Raw genomic sequence first — 14,504 nt, 5'->3', positions numbered from 1 at the left:
TAATTATCTATACATCAGGTATATTTAAATATTTATATACTATTACAATATTTATTAATATTTTGAATTAGCTTTTATTTTTATATTTTCAGTTCAGTTCAAACTTTGTCACTTTATTTATTTTTTTTATGGTTTTATGTGATTTTGTATTTTTTTTATGTTTTTATTTAGCTTTATTTTTTTTATTTAATTAATTTTTAAATCAGGTCTTTCGAATAACTTGCACAGAAATTAGTAAGCATATCTCGCTTCCTGCCCACAGCCACCTCAGCACAGCAAATACAAGACCTACATGTGTCGGGACATGAAACAAAAAGGCGGCTGTCCTCGCGGAGCAAGTTGCACCTTCGCTCACTCTCAGGAAGAGCTTGAAAAGTACACAGCACTTTAAGTACGTTAAATAAAGCGTAATAAGCATTAGCATCAGCCTCACCACCTCTTCTCTGACGACAGGTACCGTAAGATGAATAAACGTTTGGGAATGAGGCGACAGCTCAGCCAGTCCCTGACCCAGCTCAACGAGATGGACTTCGGCGCCGGTCTGTTGCCTGACGAGGGGCCGCCGATGGAGGGACTCCCACGCAAACACTCCTCCATCACTAACGTCATCCTAGCAACAGGACATGATTCCACCTTGGCCCACCTAGTTTCCAGAGGCTCGGACCCGTCATATGACCCAACACACAAACCAGGGAAGATGGAGTCTGGGAGCCTCAGTGCACCTGGCTCACCTCCAGACTCGTGAGTTTATTTGTTTATTAGCGGTGGGAAATAAATCATATATTAGCATGGGGGATGTCAAACTTTTTTACACCACATATTGCCAATGAGAATATCCCCTTTCTAAGGATCCCTTTCGTAAAGTATAATGTAAATTTTCATGTATAGAGCTATGTTTAAAATAAAAATATTATAAAGATTAACTGTAAAATATTAATATTAATATTTAATTAATTAGAAACTGTTACTATCTTAAAATAATGAATAGATCAAAATATATCAGAATTGTCTCATGATTTTCAACCAGTGTTTAGAAAGAATTAAATGGCTTTTATTATTTTTATAACTTATTTTATATCATATTATTATAACAGTTAGGGTTGTCAAAAAGTACCGACATCGGTACCAGTCGATACCGAAATTTAAAAAATGAGACGATACCAGCATTTCCCGCTAGAACTTGAGCGCTGCTGATGGATTCTTAAACACTGTTGATTGGCCACTGTGTTCATGCGCTCAACAGATATGTCTGTGATTGGCTACAATGATCATTGCGTCACGCTCTTCACCGAGCGAAGAGCTCGCACAGAAGGACATGGGACAGCTTGAAAGCTGCATCTGTCAGCGGATCCATCTATGAGCAGATATCTCTATTGTCTCATTTTTAAATTCGGTACTTTTTGACAACCCTAATAACAGTATTAGTAGCAGCTGCACTTTATTTATTTTATTATTATTATTTTACAGGTTTTCACTTTTCTAAATTTTGCGATACTGACTAATTGTCTATTCATCGGTGTTATTATTTATATACTATTATAGTATTTATTCATATTTTTTATTTGCTTTTTATTTTCAGGATTCATTCTATTTTATTTCAGGTTTAGTAATTTTGTGCACTTTTTATTACTTTTAATTAATTTTTTTATTACTATTTCTATTTAGCTTTCATTTATTTTTACTTCAGTTTTAGTAGGTTTAGTGCTTCAACTTATTTTCACTTTAAGTTTGTCATCTAATATTTATACTTTTTATATAATAAATTATAAGATGATAAACTTAACGGGAAACTAGAAATGATGCATTGGCAATAGGGCTGCGCGATTAATAGCATGCGATTGTCATGCGCATCTTGTCAGTAAAGCTGGTTCTGTAATCTCCAGCACGTGCTTTCAGATGGAGCAGCATTTACTACACAGAGCTGTAGTTCACTGGCCAGCTACGCAAAACCGTGTTCATAATCGCGCGATAATGAAATCCAAGATACCGTTCTGCGATTATAAAATGCTGCTCCATTTGAAAGCATGTGAAAATACCACATTTAATAACATGTTTTTACTCCAAACTCACTTCATAACGTCAGTCGAGTGTTTGAAATAAATCCTTCTTTGAGATGATGTTGCTTTTTACACCGAATAAGGCACGCAATATTTCATAGTATTCTAAGCAATGATAAAGGCTGTCGATTAGCATTGTATTATTGATATACTTTATTATAATAAGACGAACGCAGATAAACTCAGTAGTTGTGTGTTCATTAGTCACGTTGAATCAGTGAAAGCAGTTAAATCTTGTTTATTCAGCAACGCTATAGGGATTTCCTAGGTTTCTTCTGCGGGGCGTATTTGGAGTTTCGGCGCGAGAGCGCCCTCTGGCCTTCGGATGGAGCTTTACTCCTGATCACAGAACTGTGCTTCACTGAAAGATACGCATGACGATCGCAGCTTCTGCCTAATCGTGATTTATCACCATTTAATTTCAATTAATTGTGCAGCCCTGATTGGCAGCTAACTGAAATAAGTTTTAAAGCACTAAAATTCAGCTTAATTTTAATAAACTAATCAGAATTATTGATTTATTAATGGTTTAACAGTAACGACACTGCTATACATTATCCAACTTATTGCATACTTACTCCAACTGACTACTTGCCATATAAATGATTAAATGGACATGAAATGTTAATTTAAGTCAAAATTGTTTTAATTTTAATAAAGCAAGAGTGCAGAGTGATTGTGCACTTTATCTCTTGATTTACAGATTGGAATCCATCCCAAAACCAGGGATGCTCATAAATTCCCACTGCAGGGTAGCGGGCGAAGGCGCAGTCGGACAGAAGCACATGCCTGCGGTGCCTAGAGTTCCTCACATGTACTCACCACACCAGTCTGAACGGTATTACTCTGATACAAGAGGCCCTCTGCCACCCTCCGCCCAATATGAATCCTCCCAGTACCCTGCAGGTACCAAAACACTGTTGTTCTTTTGAGTAAACACATTACGTTTTGCGCTTCTAAATCTTTCCACTTTAAAAAAATCTTAATTTTCCTCTTTTCAACAGGTAATCCTTATCCTCACCACAATGTGCACCCACGCTACGCCCGCCACCCGGCTCCAGATCAAGGCATGCCACCATATCCGGACTCCTATTCCAGCTCCTACACTTCAGAGCGCCAGTGCACCAACCCCAGCTCCCATTACGGATACTCTTCACACCATGACGGCCGTCGCCACTCAGCCTACGCCCATCCCCAGACATTCCCCTCACGGGAGGAACTGGTGAGAAGGAGTCCAGACGTTCCCCCGCCCCTACCACCCCAAAACGCTTCGTACCTGCCAGAGCCAGACAACTATAACCACTCCAGTCACATCAGGAATTACCCGAGGGTAAGATCCATTACCTGCAATATTTAAGCTGTACTGGTCTCATTTAAAAGCTAAAGAAAACATAATCTCTGATAATGTGTCCCCAGAATGCCTACACACGACCTCAGCCCTCCCTAGACTACCTGCACCGCCGAAGACAGGAGATCATGGCCCAGCTGGAGGAGAGAAAGGTGGCTTCCCCATCACCCTTCAGCTCCTCACACTCATGCGACCCCAGCTACCCTCAGGACATGAGGGGGCAGAGCCATGTAAGCCAGAGGAAGTATATTTCATCGACGATAATAATAATACTAAACAAAATGTAGAAGGGATGCATGTTTAATCTAAATGAAACAATGGTTTGAAGTTTTAAAATAAAGAAATTAAGATTGCCGTAAATTAGATTTGTAAAAAATAAATAGTTATAATAATGGTATAACTGGTACTCTAAAATGATTATCTTTATCTGAAATCTATTTTAGTAAAATAATATCTTATATAATTCTTATATAATAAGAATTTTTAAATTTTATTTATTTATTGTCAATATTGTTGTTATTATTGTTGTTATTTCTACATATTAGTAGTAGTATTGTAATTTAAAAAATCATGTAGTAATAATAATGAAATACTCTGTTTTAGTAAAGTATTATAGTAATTTCCTATTTTGTTTTTAATAATAAATATTTTTATTATTTATATTCATATTGATATTTTATTGCAATTTGTTTTATATAATAATAGTTATTATTATCTTTTTCTGAAATCTGAGTGAAATATATTTTAAAGATTTATTAAAATTGTATTTATTGTTAATGTTATTATTATTGTTATTTATACAGTATTGTAATAAAAAAACATGTAGTAATAATTAGGGCTGGTATCGTTCAAAATTTTTCGATACTGATACCTTGACTTCAATACCGGTTCCTGAACGATACTTTTTTCGATACCAATTTTATGAAATCAATTTGAACAAGATTACATTATCTAAAAAAAAAAAAAACTTTGGTTTTATTTTTCAGCTTGTTGATGTTCATACAAACTCAAAGACTCATCTCCTGAGCCACTGCACAAAGGAACAAAATGTAACCAACACAATAAATCAGTGCAAAATCGTTTTAATAAAGCTCAAATAGTCTTCAGTTTACACATCTGTTAGGCTACATTTACACTAGTTAGTGTTCGTTTTAATAGTGTGGCAGGCTTATTGGCTCACTGATGCTGATGAGATTAACCCCGTAGGTTTCGAAATTTGGTACCGAACGACAAGACGTTTTTCGATACTCGATGGTATCGAGGCAATTCGGTCGGTGCCTAAAAAGTATCGAACTCGATACCCAGCCCTAGTAATAATAATAATAATAATAATGAAATACTCTTGAGTAAAATTATAGTAATTTCTTATTGTATTTTTCATATTTTATTTTTAATTTTCATATTGATATTGTTGTAATTTTATTAAAAACATTAATTTTTTTTTTTGCTTAATATAATTTATTATATTTTCTGAAATCCATTTTAGTAAAATTATATATATTTTAAAGATTTATTTTTATTTTATTTATTTATTTTATATTAATATTGTATTGTAATTTTATTTAAAAACAGCATTATTCATATTTCTAATTTTGTTATTATTATTATTGTTGTTGTTGTTTTAATGTATTTTTATATTGATGCATAATCACAAAATGTTGGGAGAAATTGTGCAGTCCTACAGACTAGCACAGCAAACCTTGAGCTATTTTTATTGCATTTTAAATCACATTTTTATCAGAAAAAAATTGCAATTATATTTTTCCCCCAAATCATGCAGCCATATCTGTGTTGTTCACAGTACATGGAAGACAACTAGCATTATTCATATTTCTAATTTTGTTAAATATAATAATAATAATAATAATAATGATTATTATTATTGTTGTTGTTGTTTTAATGTATTTTTATATTGATGCATAATCACAAAATGTTGGGAGAAATTGTGCAGTCCTACAGACTAGCACAGCAAACCTTGAGCTATTTTTATTGCATTTTAAATCACATTTTTATCAGAAAAAAATTGCAATTATATTTTTCCCCCAAATCATGCAGCCATATCTGTGTTGTTCACAGTACATGGAAGACAACTCCCACAGTTTTGGACACTTCCGGGAACCGGACTACACCGGCTCATATTCGCCTTGGTCATGTGACACCTTCGGTTCCTACATTGGCAGCAAAGATATAAAGTCCAAGGAGGGCATGAAGTCCATGGACACAGTAAGTTTAGCATGTTTAGAGGTACATAAGGGATTCTAAAGCAGGTGTATTTTTACCAAAAAATAAAAATGGTCAAAGGCACACATTGAAGGAGAACCTGAGCTTAAATTTTTTTTTTTTATTTGAGATATTTAAAGCTGAAAGGCTTTAAATTGCAAGGGGATTTTGTCCCGTTTCTCCCACACATCCAGATTTGTGCTGTTTTCAGTGGCTGTTCCATTACAAAAGGTTATCAGTGTTTATTCTGTCTAGTTTGTACTAATCATACTATTGACAAACCAAAGGCCATAAATATATCACAGGCGACCAGTGAGTTTTGTTAATGGATCAGGCTTATTCCATGTTAACGCTTGGATAATATTCTTAAATATTAATAATGAAGTTGGATGCATTTAAATAATAGCATGCTGAATAATTAGCATATTCAAATAGGATTCTTGAGCTAACTGTAACCATTTCTCGCAGCAAAATATAGACAAAGGCAAAAGTCTGAGAGCACATGGCTTGGAGCTTCAGCGCAGAGCGGCAGACGTCAAAGACGACGACCCCATCATTCCCTTTGGCTCCCTGCCCACCGTGTCTCGTTTTGGGGCCATCTCGCGCACGTCTAAACAGGGCTACCCGCCAAACAGTCCCATGCCACCCTTGCCAAAGTCAGCCAAGCACACCGCTTCAGCTGGTACACTTCTCCTGCTTTGTCTCAGCATTGCTAATGGGACAACATGATTATTTCAGTGTTTTTGAATGGTCTTTGTCTTCTCTTTAAGCTGACTACTCCTATGCGAATCACAGCGGGTGGAGAGGCGACTCTTACCAGCCACACCAAACGTCTCAGGGGCACTTCAGCGAGCGGTATGTCTCCAGCCCCACCCTTTACAATAATCTCTTGGTTTCTGTTTAGTTTTATTCTAGAACTGTTCTAAATGAGTGAAATATTTTCCTCTTATCCCGCAGATCCAGTTTATCCCCAGCCGTGCAGGCGCGTGAGCAACTAAGGATGGAGCTACAGCAGGTCAACCTCCAAATAAGCCAACAGACGCAGAGTCGCGGCCTGGAGGTGAGACTGTCCGCCCTGCTGGATGTGTCATTTTATAGGCCTGTTCACACCTTGTCCGATCCAACTAAATGACACCAAAGTATAAACTATTCACTTAAAAAATAATAAAATACATTTTTATGTACTGCATATATTGTTTTATTTGTATATTAGTGCGGTCAAACGATTAATCGCATCCAAAATAAAAGTTTTTGTTTACATAATATGTGTGTATACTGTGTATATTTATGTATATATAAATACAAACACATGCATGTATATATTTATGAAAATGTTATGCTTGTTAAATATATTTATATATAATATAAAATAACAATATAAATATATACATGTAAATATTTTGAAAATATTTACTGTATGTGTGTGTATTTATATTTGCATAATAAATATATACAGTACACATGCATATATAATGTAAACAACAACTTTTATTTTGGATGTGATTAATAACGATTTCTTTATGGAATGCTACTAAATGACACAAGTTTTAAAAAATCCACTTATATATATATATACATAATTATTTTTTTTTAAACGGTATACATTTTTATTTATTTAATTGATTTCTTTTTTTTATATTATTTGTGTATGGAATATTATAGAATATAGTGTGTATATATTTATATTTAAAATAAACAGTCAAACCAAAAATGATTTAGACACCAGATATAATGTTTTATTTATTTATTTTTACTAGTGGGTGCAGGAAACTATAGTTCATTTATGTAAGTGAGCATAGCAAAATAAAGTAAACTGCGACATACCCAAAATTTCTTCACACAGTGGACTACCAGTAAAATTGATAAAAAATTTGAGACCAAAAATTATCCAGACACTTGACCTGACCATGTTTTGCTTAAGTGTTTTTTTTTTCTTTTTTCTTTAATTGCTAATGTGACCTTTTTACACCACAGACTGAACAAAATTAAGCATTGCTTGGTAATTGATTGACCTAAATTTGTATTATCTAATTGTGTACTTAGTTAAAATTGATAAAAAATTTGAGACCAAAAATTATCCAGACACTTGACCTGACCATGTTTTGCTTAAGTGTTTTTTTTTTCTTTTTTCTTTAATTGCTAATGTGACCTTTTTACACCACAGACTGAACAAAATTAAGCATTGCTTGGTAATTGATTGACCTAAATTTGTATTATCTAATTGTGTACTTAAAGTTAACAGCTGACAGCTATTCAGTCTAACTCCTTACATACCTTTCTATCAAAGTTATCTGACATTATCAAGATGAATTTGTTCTGACACAGTTTAACTCTGAGTCTTGTTATATTTTATTACCATTTTCTAAACTATAGCGAATAAACTGTGATAATGTGAGAAATGTTGAAGGTGGTAATACATTTTGGTTTTACTATATATAACAATTTAAATAAAGTGTGTGCACCTAATAAGATATATATAAAATGTACATTTTTAATAGAATTTTTCAAAATGGAATTTTATTTAATTTCTAAATGTGATGGTGTTCTGAGGCAAAGTTTTTTTTAATTTTTTTTAATCAAATATAAATTCATGTCCCAGTCACATTTTCTTGGTTAAAAATGGTTATATAATTGTGTGAGTTGTTTACTTTTTTTTTTTAGTCTTCCCATTAACGCCATTATATTGTTCATTCAGACTGATTCGCAAACACAAGAGGTGGGATTTATCGCATGAGCCAATCACAGCCGGACATAACCAGTCATATCCAATCATATATCACTCACGTGACTTTCTCCCATTCATTCTCAATTACCCCCCACCAAACTCACTGCACGGTTTAGGATGTTCTGTTAAAACTCAATGGGCTCAGGGGAGGCGAGAGAGGCGAAGACTCCTGCTGTAACTTTACGTGCTGGTGTCACTGTTGGACAATGTTTCTTTAGAAAAAACGACTGATTTATACTCTTTTTAATATTATATTTTGCAATGTTGTTTTATTTTCATACTCATTAAATTTTTTTTTATCCAATATTTTGAGGCACTGCATCCCTTGCCTCCTTGAAGGAAATGCTCCTGATATATATTTTCACACACATATATATATATATATGTCTTTAGTTGTTGTTATTATAATGATTCAGCTTTTCACTCTCTCTTTTGGCAGAACCCGAGCTCAGTCATGTCCCAGCCATCTCGAGTGGACTGGTCGTCTGGGAATTTGTCCAGTGAGCAGCTGAGTCTCGAGCTGCACCAGGTGGAGAGAGATATCGTCATGAGGACACAGGAGATGGCCATGGTAAGCGAGACATGCAATTTATAGAGCTTCTATTAATTATTCATAATTAATATATTCTATTACCGGTGAATGATTCATGCGACTGCGGCCATTTCTTGAGCAGAAAATCCATTTTTAAGCAAGGTCATTTGTAAGAGTAGTGTTTTTTTTTTTTTTTTTTACTGGTACTGTTGAGTGTAATTTGAGTAAATTTATATCTCTGTTCACTCAGTGAAGTTCAGGAAATCATGTGATTTACATTATTTTGCCTTCAGGAGAACCACGATGGCAAGTACAAGCGGGTCTCAGTGGAAAATGGACAAGACGAACACACTCTGCAACGAGATGAACATCCACTCACTCTTAGGTGAAATATAACTTAATATACATAATAAATCAAAAGAAAAATATAAAACATTTTACCAGTAACATTTCAGTTGTGTAAGTGCTATTTATGTATATATTTTTTTTAAGTCAAGATTTGTGCTTTCTTGTGTCACGGTAGTTCTCATCGCCTTTCACTCTTTAATTGTAGTGAGGGCTCAAACGGCTCCATCGCTTTGGTCCAGGACTGTGGTCTCGTCAGCAGCAGCTTGTCCTCGTTGACCAGCAAGACGTCATCTCTCAGTTTGTCCTCCGAACAGGTGGCCAGCAGCCCTGATTTGCCCAAGAATGGAGTCGTCCACTCCTAGCTGGCTCTTTCTACCTCAGATTCCCCTTCCGCAACCACCGCCCCTCTATTATGCCAGGTTAAACCCTCTAGAGTAGGATGATCCATCATCGCTGTATTCATTCGCTTAATCCTGAGCGCTTAGCTTCCTCCGCTGACCCTCAAACACCCATCAGGCAAATATGGGTGGGATTCACTGTGCATGTGCCTCAGCAGACTTGCACAGTCATGCCCTGATTTAGTTTCTTTTTACAGCAGTATCTGCTGTCGATTATTTTCTTCCTGTTTTTTTGTTCACCTCCTTCCCAAGACTAGCCTTTTTTCATAGTAAATCAGGGTGAATCCGAAAAATTCACGGTCTTAAGTGTATGTCAGGCAACATATATGATGATCTCAGTTATGTTGTTTAACTATCATTAATCCACTATCTTGGGTTTCAAAATTGCATTTTTATCATCATGTGCTACGTTTTCGGTAGTTACGCTCTTTGTCGTGCTTGGTGTGGCGTTTACACTTCTGTCAGAGTTTACAGTGTTTAAATGGATTAATTTTTTATTTTTTTTTTACAATAACTGCAGGCTTGCTGCATATTCAACCAATTTTGACGGTTTAAACTATGTATCGTGTTTCATACATTAGGCTTCATTTAGGCTTTTACAGTGTGATTGCTGCAATGCACATTATTGTCTGTTATAGAAATACTCGTAAACCCCAATGTTCACTGATTTGACCTCAGTTGTTCTCATGCCAACAAACCCAAAAGCCTTTTCCAGTCTTAATAGGGCCCTTGTATTGTTTTCAGCATATTACACTACACTGCCTGTGGGATTTCGATTGAACCGCCTGTAATCATCATTTTCTGTGGTAATGTCCTCAGGGATGCATTATTCGACCTCTATATTTTGTGGACGTGAATAGAAATAACAATCCTGGTTACTCTGGTTTTTTCATAGTGGGTATAGTTACATTTTTCCATCCTGAGGATGGAAAGAAAGCCGCTACGGTAATGCATTCAGATGCATTCTGTTGTAAGAGTGCGTATATACTACTCTTCACTTTGTCAGTGAAATTACGATCTTCAGATCAAGCCACATTTTTGTTTGTGATGCAAAAATGTGATGTTTCTCATCCTGAAACATGTGGCATATATTCAAAGCAAAAAGAAAGACTTTGATCCAGTTGTAGCCACCTCAAGACTCTCCTTCATTCTCCGTTTCGTCTTTGAAGTTTAAAGAAGGTTGTTTTGATGGGCCGGTTCGATCGAATTCCCCTACAGGCTGGGCTCAAGCGTGTACATCACAGTCCTCCTCGACTTCATTTTAATACTGATCGGGGGATTAACTGAGCTCCTATACTTTGCTTTACTGTCACATGTCTTGCAGGAGACCGTTTGGACTTGAAAAGCTTGGACTCCTAACCTTTGAAAGGAATAGTTCACCCAAAAAGTAGAACAAAATCGGAACAGATTTGGAGAAATTTAACATTACATTACTTGCTCACCAATGCATCTTCTGCAGTGAATGGGTGCCGTCAAAATGAGTCTAAACAGCTGATAAGAACATCACAATAATCTACAAGTAATCCACACCACTCCAGTCCATTAATTAATGTCTTGTAAGGTGAAAAGATGCGTTTTTGTAATAAACAAATCCATCTTTAAGACGTTTTTAACTTCAAACTGTTGCTTCTGGCTAAAATACAAGTCCATAATATTGCTTTCTTCAGTGAAAAAAAGTCATGTCGTTTGAACCAGAAGAGAAATCTGCACAGATCAAGCACCATTTATAATTGAAAACCGTGCAAAAACAGATATGGATTTTGATGTGAGCGGACAACAGAGGATGGATTTTTTCACTGGAGGAAGCATTATTATAGATTATAGACGCATATTTTGGTCAGAAGCAACGGTTTAAAGTTTAAATAAAAAAACTTTAATGTGAAAAGCTGCATGTTTGTAAGAAACGGCATTCATTGATGGACTGGAGTGGTGTGGATTATTGTGATGTTTTTATCAGCTGTTTGAACTCCCATTCTGACGGCACCCATTCACTGCAGAGGATCCATTGGTGAGCAAGTGATGTAATGCTAAATTTCTCCAAATCTGTTCAGATGGAAAAACCACTAAGCCATGAATGCTTCCATATTTCACATTATTTGGCATTGGTTGTTTCCGACCCAACCAAAAATTTAGTTTGTAGTTGCGTCTATTCCAATGATCTTTATAGTCCCACCACCAGCCAGTTCTGCCGTGTTGTTGGGTACAAAAGTAAAACTTTGTAGAATCTGCAGACATTTTTGACATGTGTTGGCAGATTCTGCACAGACCTTGGCAACTCTTAAATTTGCCTTAACGTTAAAGTCCACAACATTATATTTCCGTCAGCTAATCCGCGATCAGTATTGTATTAGGTTTTTTTAAAACACTTGCACTGTAAATCTCAAACTTGCATCCTTCCATGTAGTTGCTTCCTTGGCGGCGAGATCTCTTCACTTACACTGTCAGGCTCATTAATTTAGCTTTAAGTTCGAGGTTATTTTATTTTAGTTTTTTTTCCTTCCTGCTAGCATATAAATGGTCTCTTGAGACATCCTAGACAACCTTAAAAGCACCTATTTTGGTGGAACTTCTCTTAAGTTGGAGTTGATTTCTATTGTTTTTATTATTTTTGTTATTACTGTCGCTTTGGTCTGAGCTTTCGACATTTAAGCAATCGTTAAGATTGGATATTGCAACTTCGTTTAGGCAACCACTGTGAAGCACAGTGTAGACTTTAAGGATAGCACGAATTTACCCAAAATTAGTTTGAAAGAAACAAAGAAAAGCAGAAGCTTTTTGTTGTTGTTGGTTTTGAAGCAATTAAAATGGATTACGAACGCCTGGTTTAAAAAGGCAAAAGCATGTTAAAACGCTCTTGTAGGTATTTTTAGGATCTAGAAGTCCTAGGTCCACCTGGGTAACATCATCTTTATTTTTTCAGTTGAAAGGAACTTTATCTCTAAGGAACTCTTTATCTCAGGGTTGATTTTAGTGTATTTGGGTGTAAACATCATGTTGCGCACTCTCTCTTTTTTTTTTTCTTTTATTCTTCAGGACTGCAATTTTCGCTTAACCGGTTTCGAGACTTGAAGACGTCAAGACTGTGCCTTTATGCAATTGTGCAGTTATTCACGTGTTTAGATGTAGCCGAACCATCTCGATTTATAATATTCAACTCTTCTCAGTCTTCTAAGTCAGCATTTATATTAAATGATCTCTACGAATCTGCAGGCGTTCAGGCCGCCAAACTGAGTACTGCCTATCCTTTCTGAGATAAAGGAATTTATTGCCAGGTCATTTGTTTTTGTAGCCATTTTATGTGTTTCATGCAAGTGAACTTGAGTATTTAAGCATGTTTCATGGTGTGATGGTGGTATTTTGATGTTAGGGTTCTGAATTGGAACAGGAAAACAAGGACAGTCTGTGTATTTTGACATAATTCGGTATCCATATTCAGAGAGGAAAGTATTAGGCTTATTTTCCTATTTAAAGACATTATTGGAGGTCTGATAATACAGATAAACAAATCAAGGTTTACTGATCTCATAAAAGCCATTAATACAATCCCTGACCGTTCCTTTGTACCTAACCAAGACTGATTTTCAGTTTTTCCTTGAACGAAACGCAGATTGTATAAACTTTTGCAGAAGGGCTCAATTTATTATGTATCTGAAGTCAGCCATTTGAAAACCAACTGTTTTAAACTATTGTTGCAAAGCAACATTTATATGATCGCCCATGAGCCAATGGGAATCACTATCACTGAAAAGGGAACCAAAATGTTTATCCAGGTGAATCTCATGAAACTTGTCAAAAAATGGTCACAATTCACCCCAAAATAAGTGTATATTGCATGAAATGAAGCCCATTTTTGCAACCTCGTTAATTTTTTGCGTGGAGAATGTTATTGTCATGACATTAAACAGAGTAATACTGTATTGCAAGACATAATTTAAAAAAATATATATAAAAATTACAATTATTGATACATCAATGTAATATTTATAGTACTGCCTTTATAGAATTTTTTTTGTTTTTAATCTGCTTTAGTTACTGTATCACAGTGATGAGAATTTATTTATTTATTTTTGCAAAATTGGCTTAATTGTTTCAATGCAAACAAATCTAACAATAAAAATAAGTGCTTGATTTTTAATGCAATTTTTTATTTTGATTTTGAGGTGAAATATGACACTTTTTTTTTCTTTCTTTCTTCTTTTTTCGTGAGGTTCATCCACCCAGTGCTGACTTCTTTTATTAAAAAAAAAAATAATAAAATTTGTATTTATGATCAGTGTCTAATAAAAAAAGTCTCAGTGTTTCCTCACTGGAACTGATTTTCTTATTGTGATTGTTGACTATGTTCAGGGTTCGTTTTGAAATACGAATGTAGTACTAATTAGTGTCAAAAGTTGTAAACGTGGAAAAAAAATAGGAATTGAAATCAGAATTTTGACACTTGGTGCCTGAAACACCCAAGATGGTAGTATGTTTTCCCACACAGATAAATGATTAATGGTACATATTGTTCCCTGGCCTGGAGGGGAAAGTATGCGCCGTGCACATACACACACAGTAGATTTACGAGAAGTCATAATGTTACTTGAAAACACAAGGGTTGTGCACAAGTACAGGCTTTAGTGTTTTAGCCTCTAGCTAGCTGTAGAATGTAGTTTTGAAAGGAATGATTGTGTGTTTGTGTTCAAGTGTGTCCAAAGAGAGTGCTGTCCACCTCATTTCTGTATGTTTGTTCCCACTGTAACTCGTTGCTTGCACTCATGTATTGACTTTTTCGTGAGATGAGGTGTTGCATTGTGGTCTTTTCACCATGATTCTTAACATCGGGATATACAATTGTTTTTGATTATTTCTCCCATGTTATCTCATGATAGACTGC

The 14,504-nt window shown here is 35.3% G+C and overlaps 1 protein-coding gene across 1 annotated transcript in view; it reads left to right on the top strand.

Annotated features, from left to right (window-relative positions):
- Positions 1–11,049, top strand: part of LOC107592739 (roquin-1-like) — an 18,279-nt gene extending 7,230 nt beyond the window's left edge. The window contains exons 5-16 of the mRNA XM_016282292.1: positions 263–375; positions 454–741; positions 2,761–2,963; positions 3,062–3,387; positions 3,474–3,635; positions 5,482–5,628; positions 6,094–6,307; positions 6,396–6,480; positions 6,583–6,685; positions 8,790–8,921; positions 9,176–9,267; positions 9,436–11,049. Coding sequence (XP_016137778.1) covers positions 263–375; positions 454–741; positions 2,761–2,963; positions 3,062–3,387; positions 3,474–3,635; positions 5,482–5,628; positions 6,094–6,307; positions 6,396–6,480; positions 6,583–6,685; positions 8,790–8,921; positions 9,176–9,267; positions 9,436–9,592 — 2,022 coding nt within the window. The 3' untranslated portion in view covers positions 9,593–11,049. The remainder of the gene's footprint in view (positions 1–262; positions 376–453; positions 742–2,760; positions 2,964–3,061; positions 3,388–3,473; positions 3,636–5,481; positions 5,629–6,093; positions 6,308–6,395; positions 6,481–6,582; positions 6,686–8,789; positions 8,922–9,175; positions 9,268–9,435) is intronic.
- The last annotated feature ends 3,455 nt before the right edge of the window (positions 11,050–14,504 follow it).

The sequence above is a fragment of the Sinocyclocheilus grahami genome, unplaced genomic scaffold (assembly GCF_001515645.1).
Source record: "Sinocyclocheilus grahami isolate Dianchi unplaced genomic scaffold, SAMN03320097.WGS_v1.1 scaffold157.1, whole genome shotgun sequence".
Classification (NCBI taxonomy): domain Eukaryota; kingdom Metazoa; phylum Chordata; class Actinopteri; order Cypriniformes; family Cyprinidae; genus Sinocyclocheilus; species Sinocyclocheilus grahami.
The sequence above is the reverse complement of the archived record's forward strand: the minus strand, read 5'-3'. Positions and strand labels throughout refer to the sequence as shown.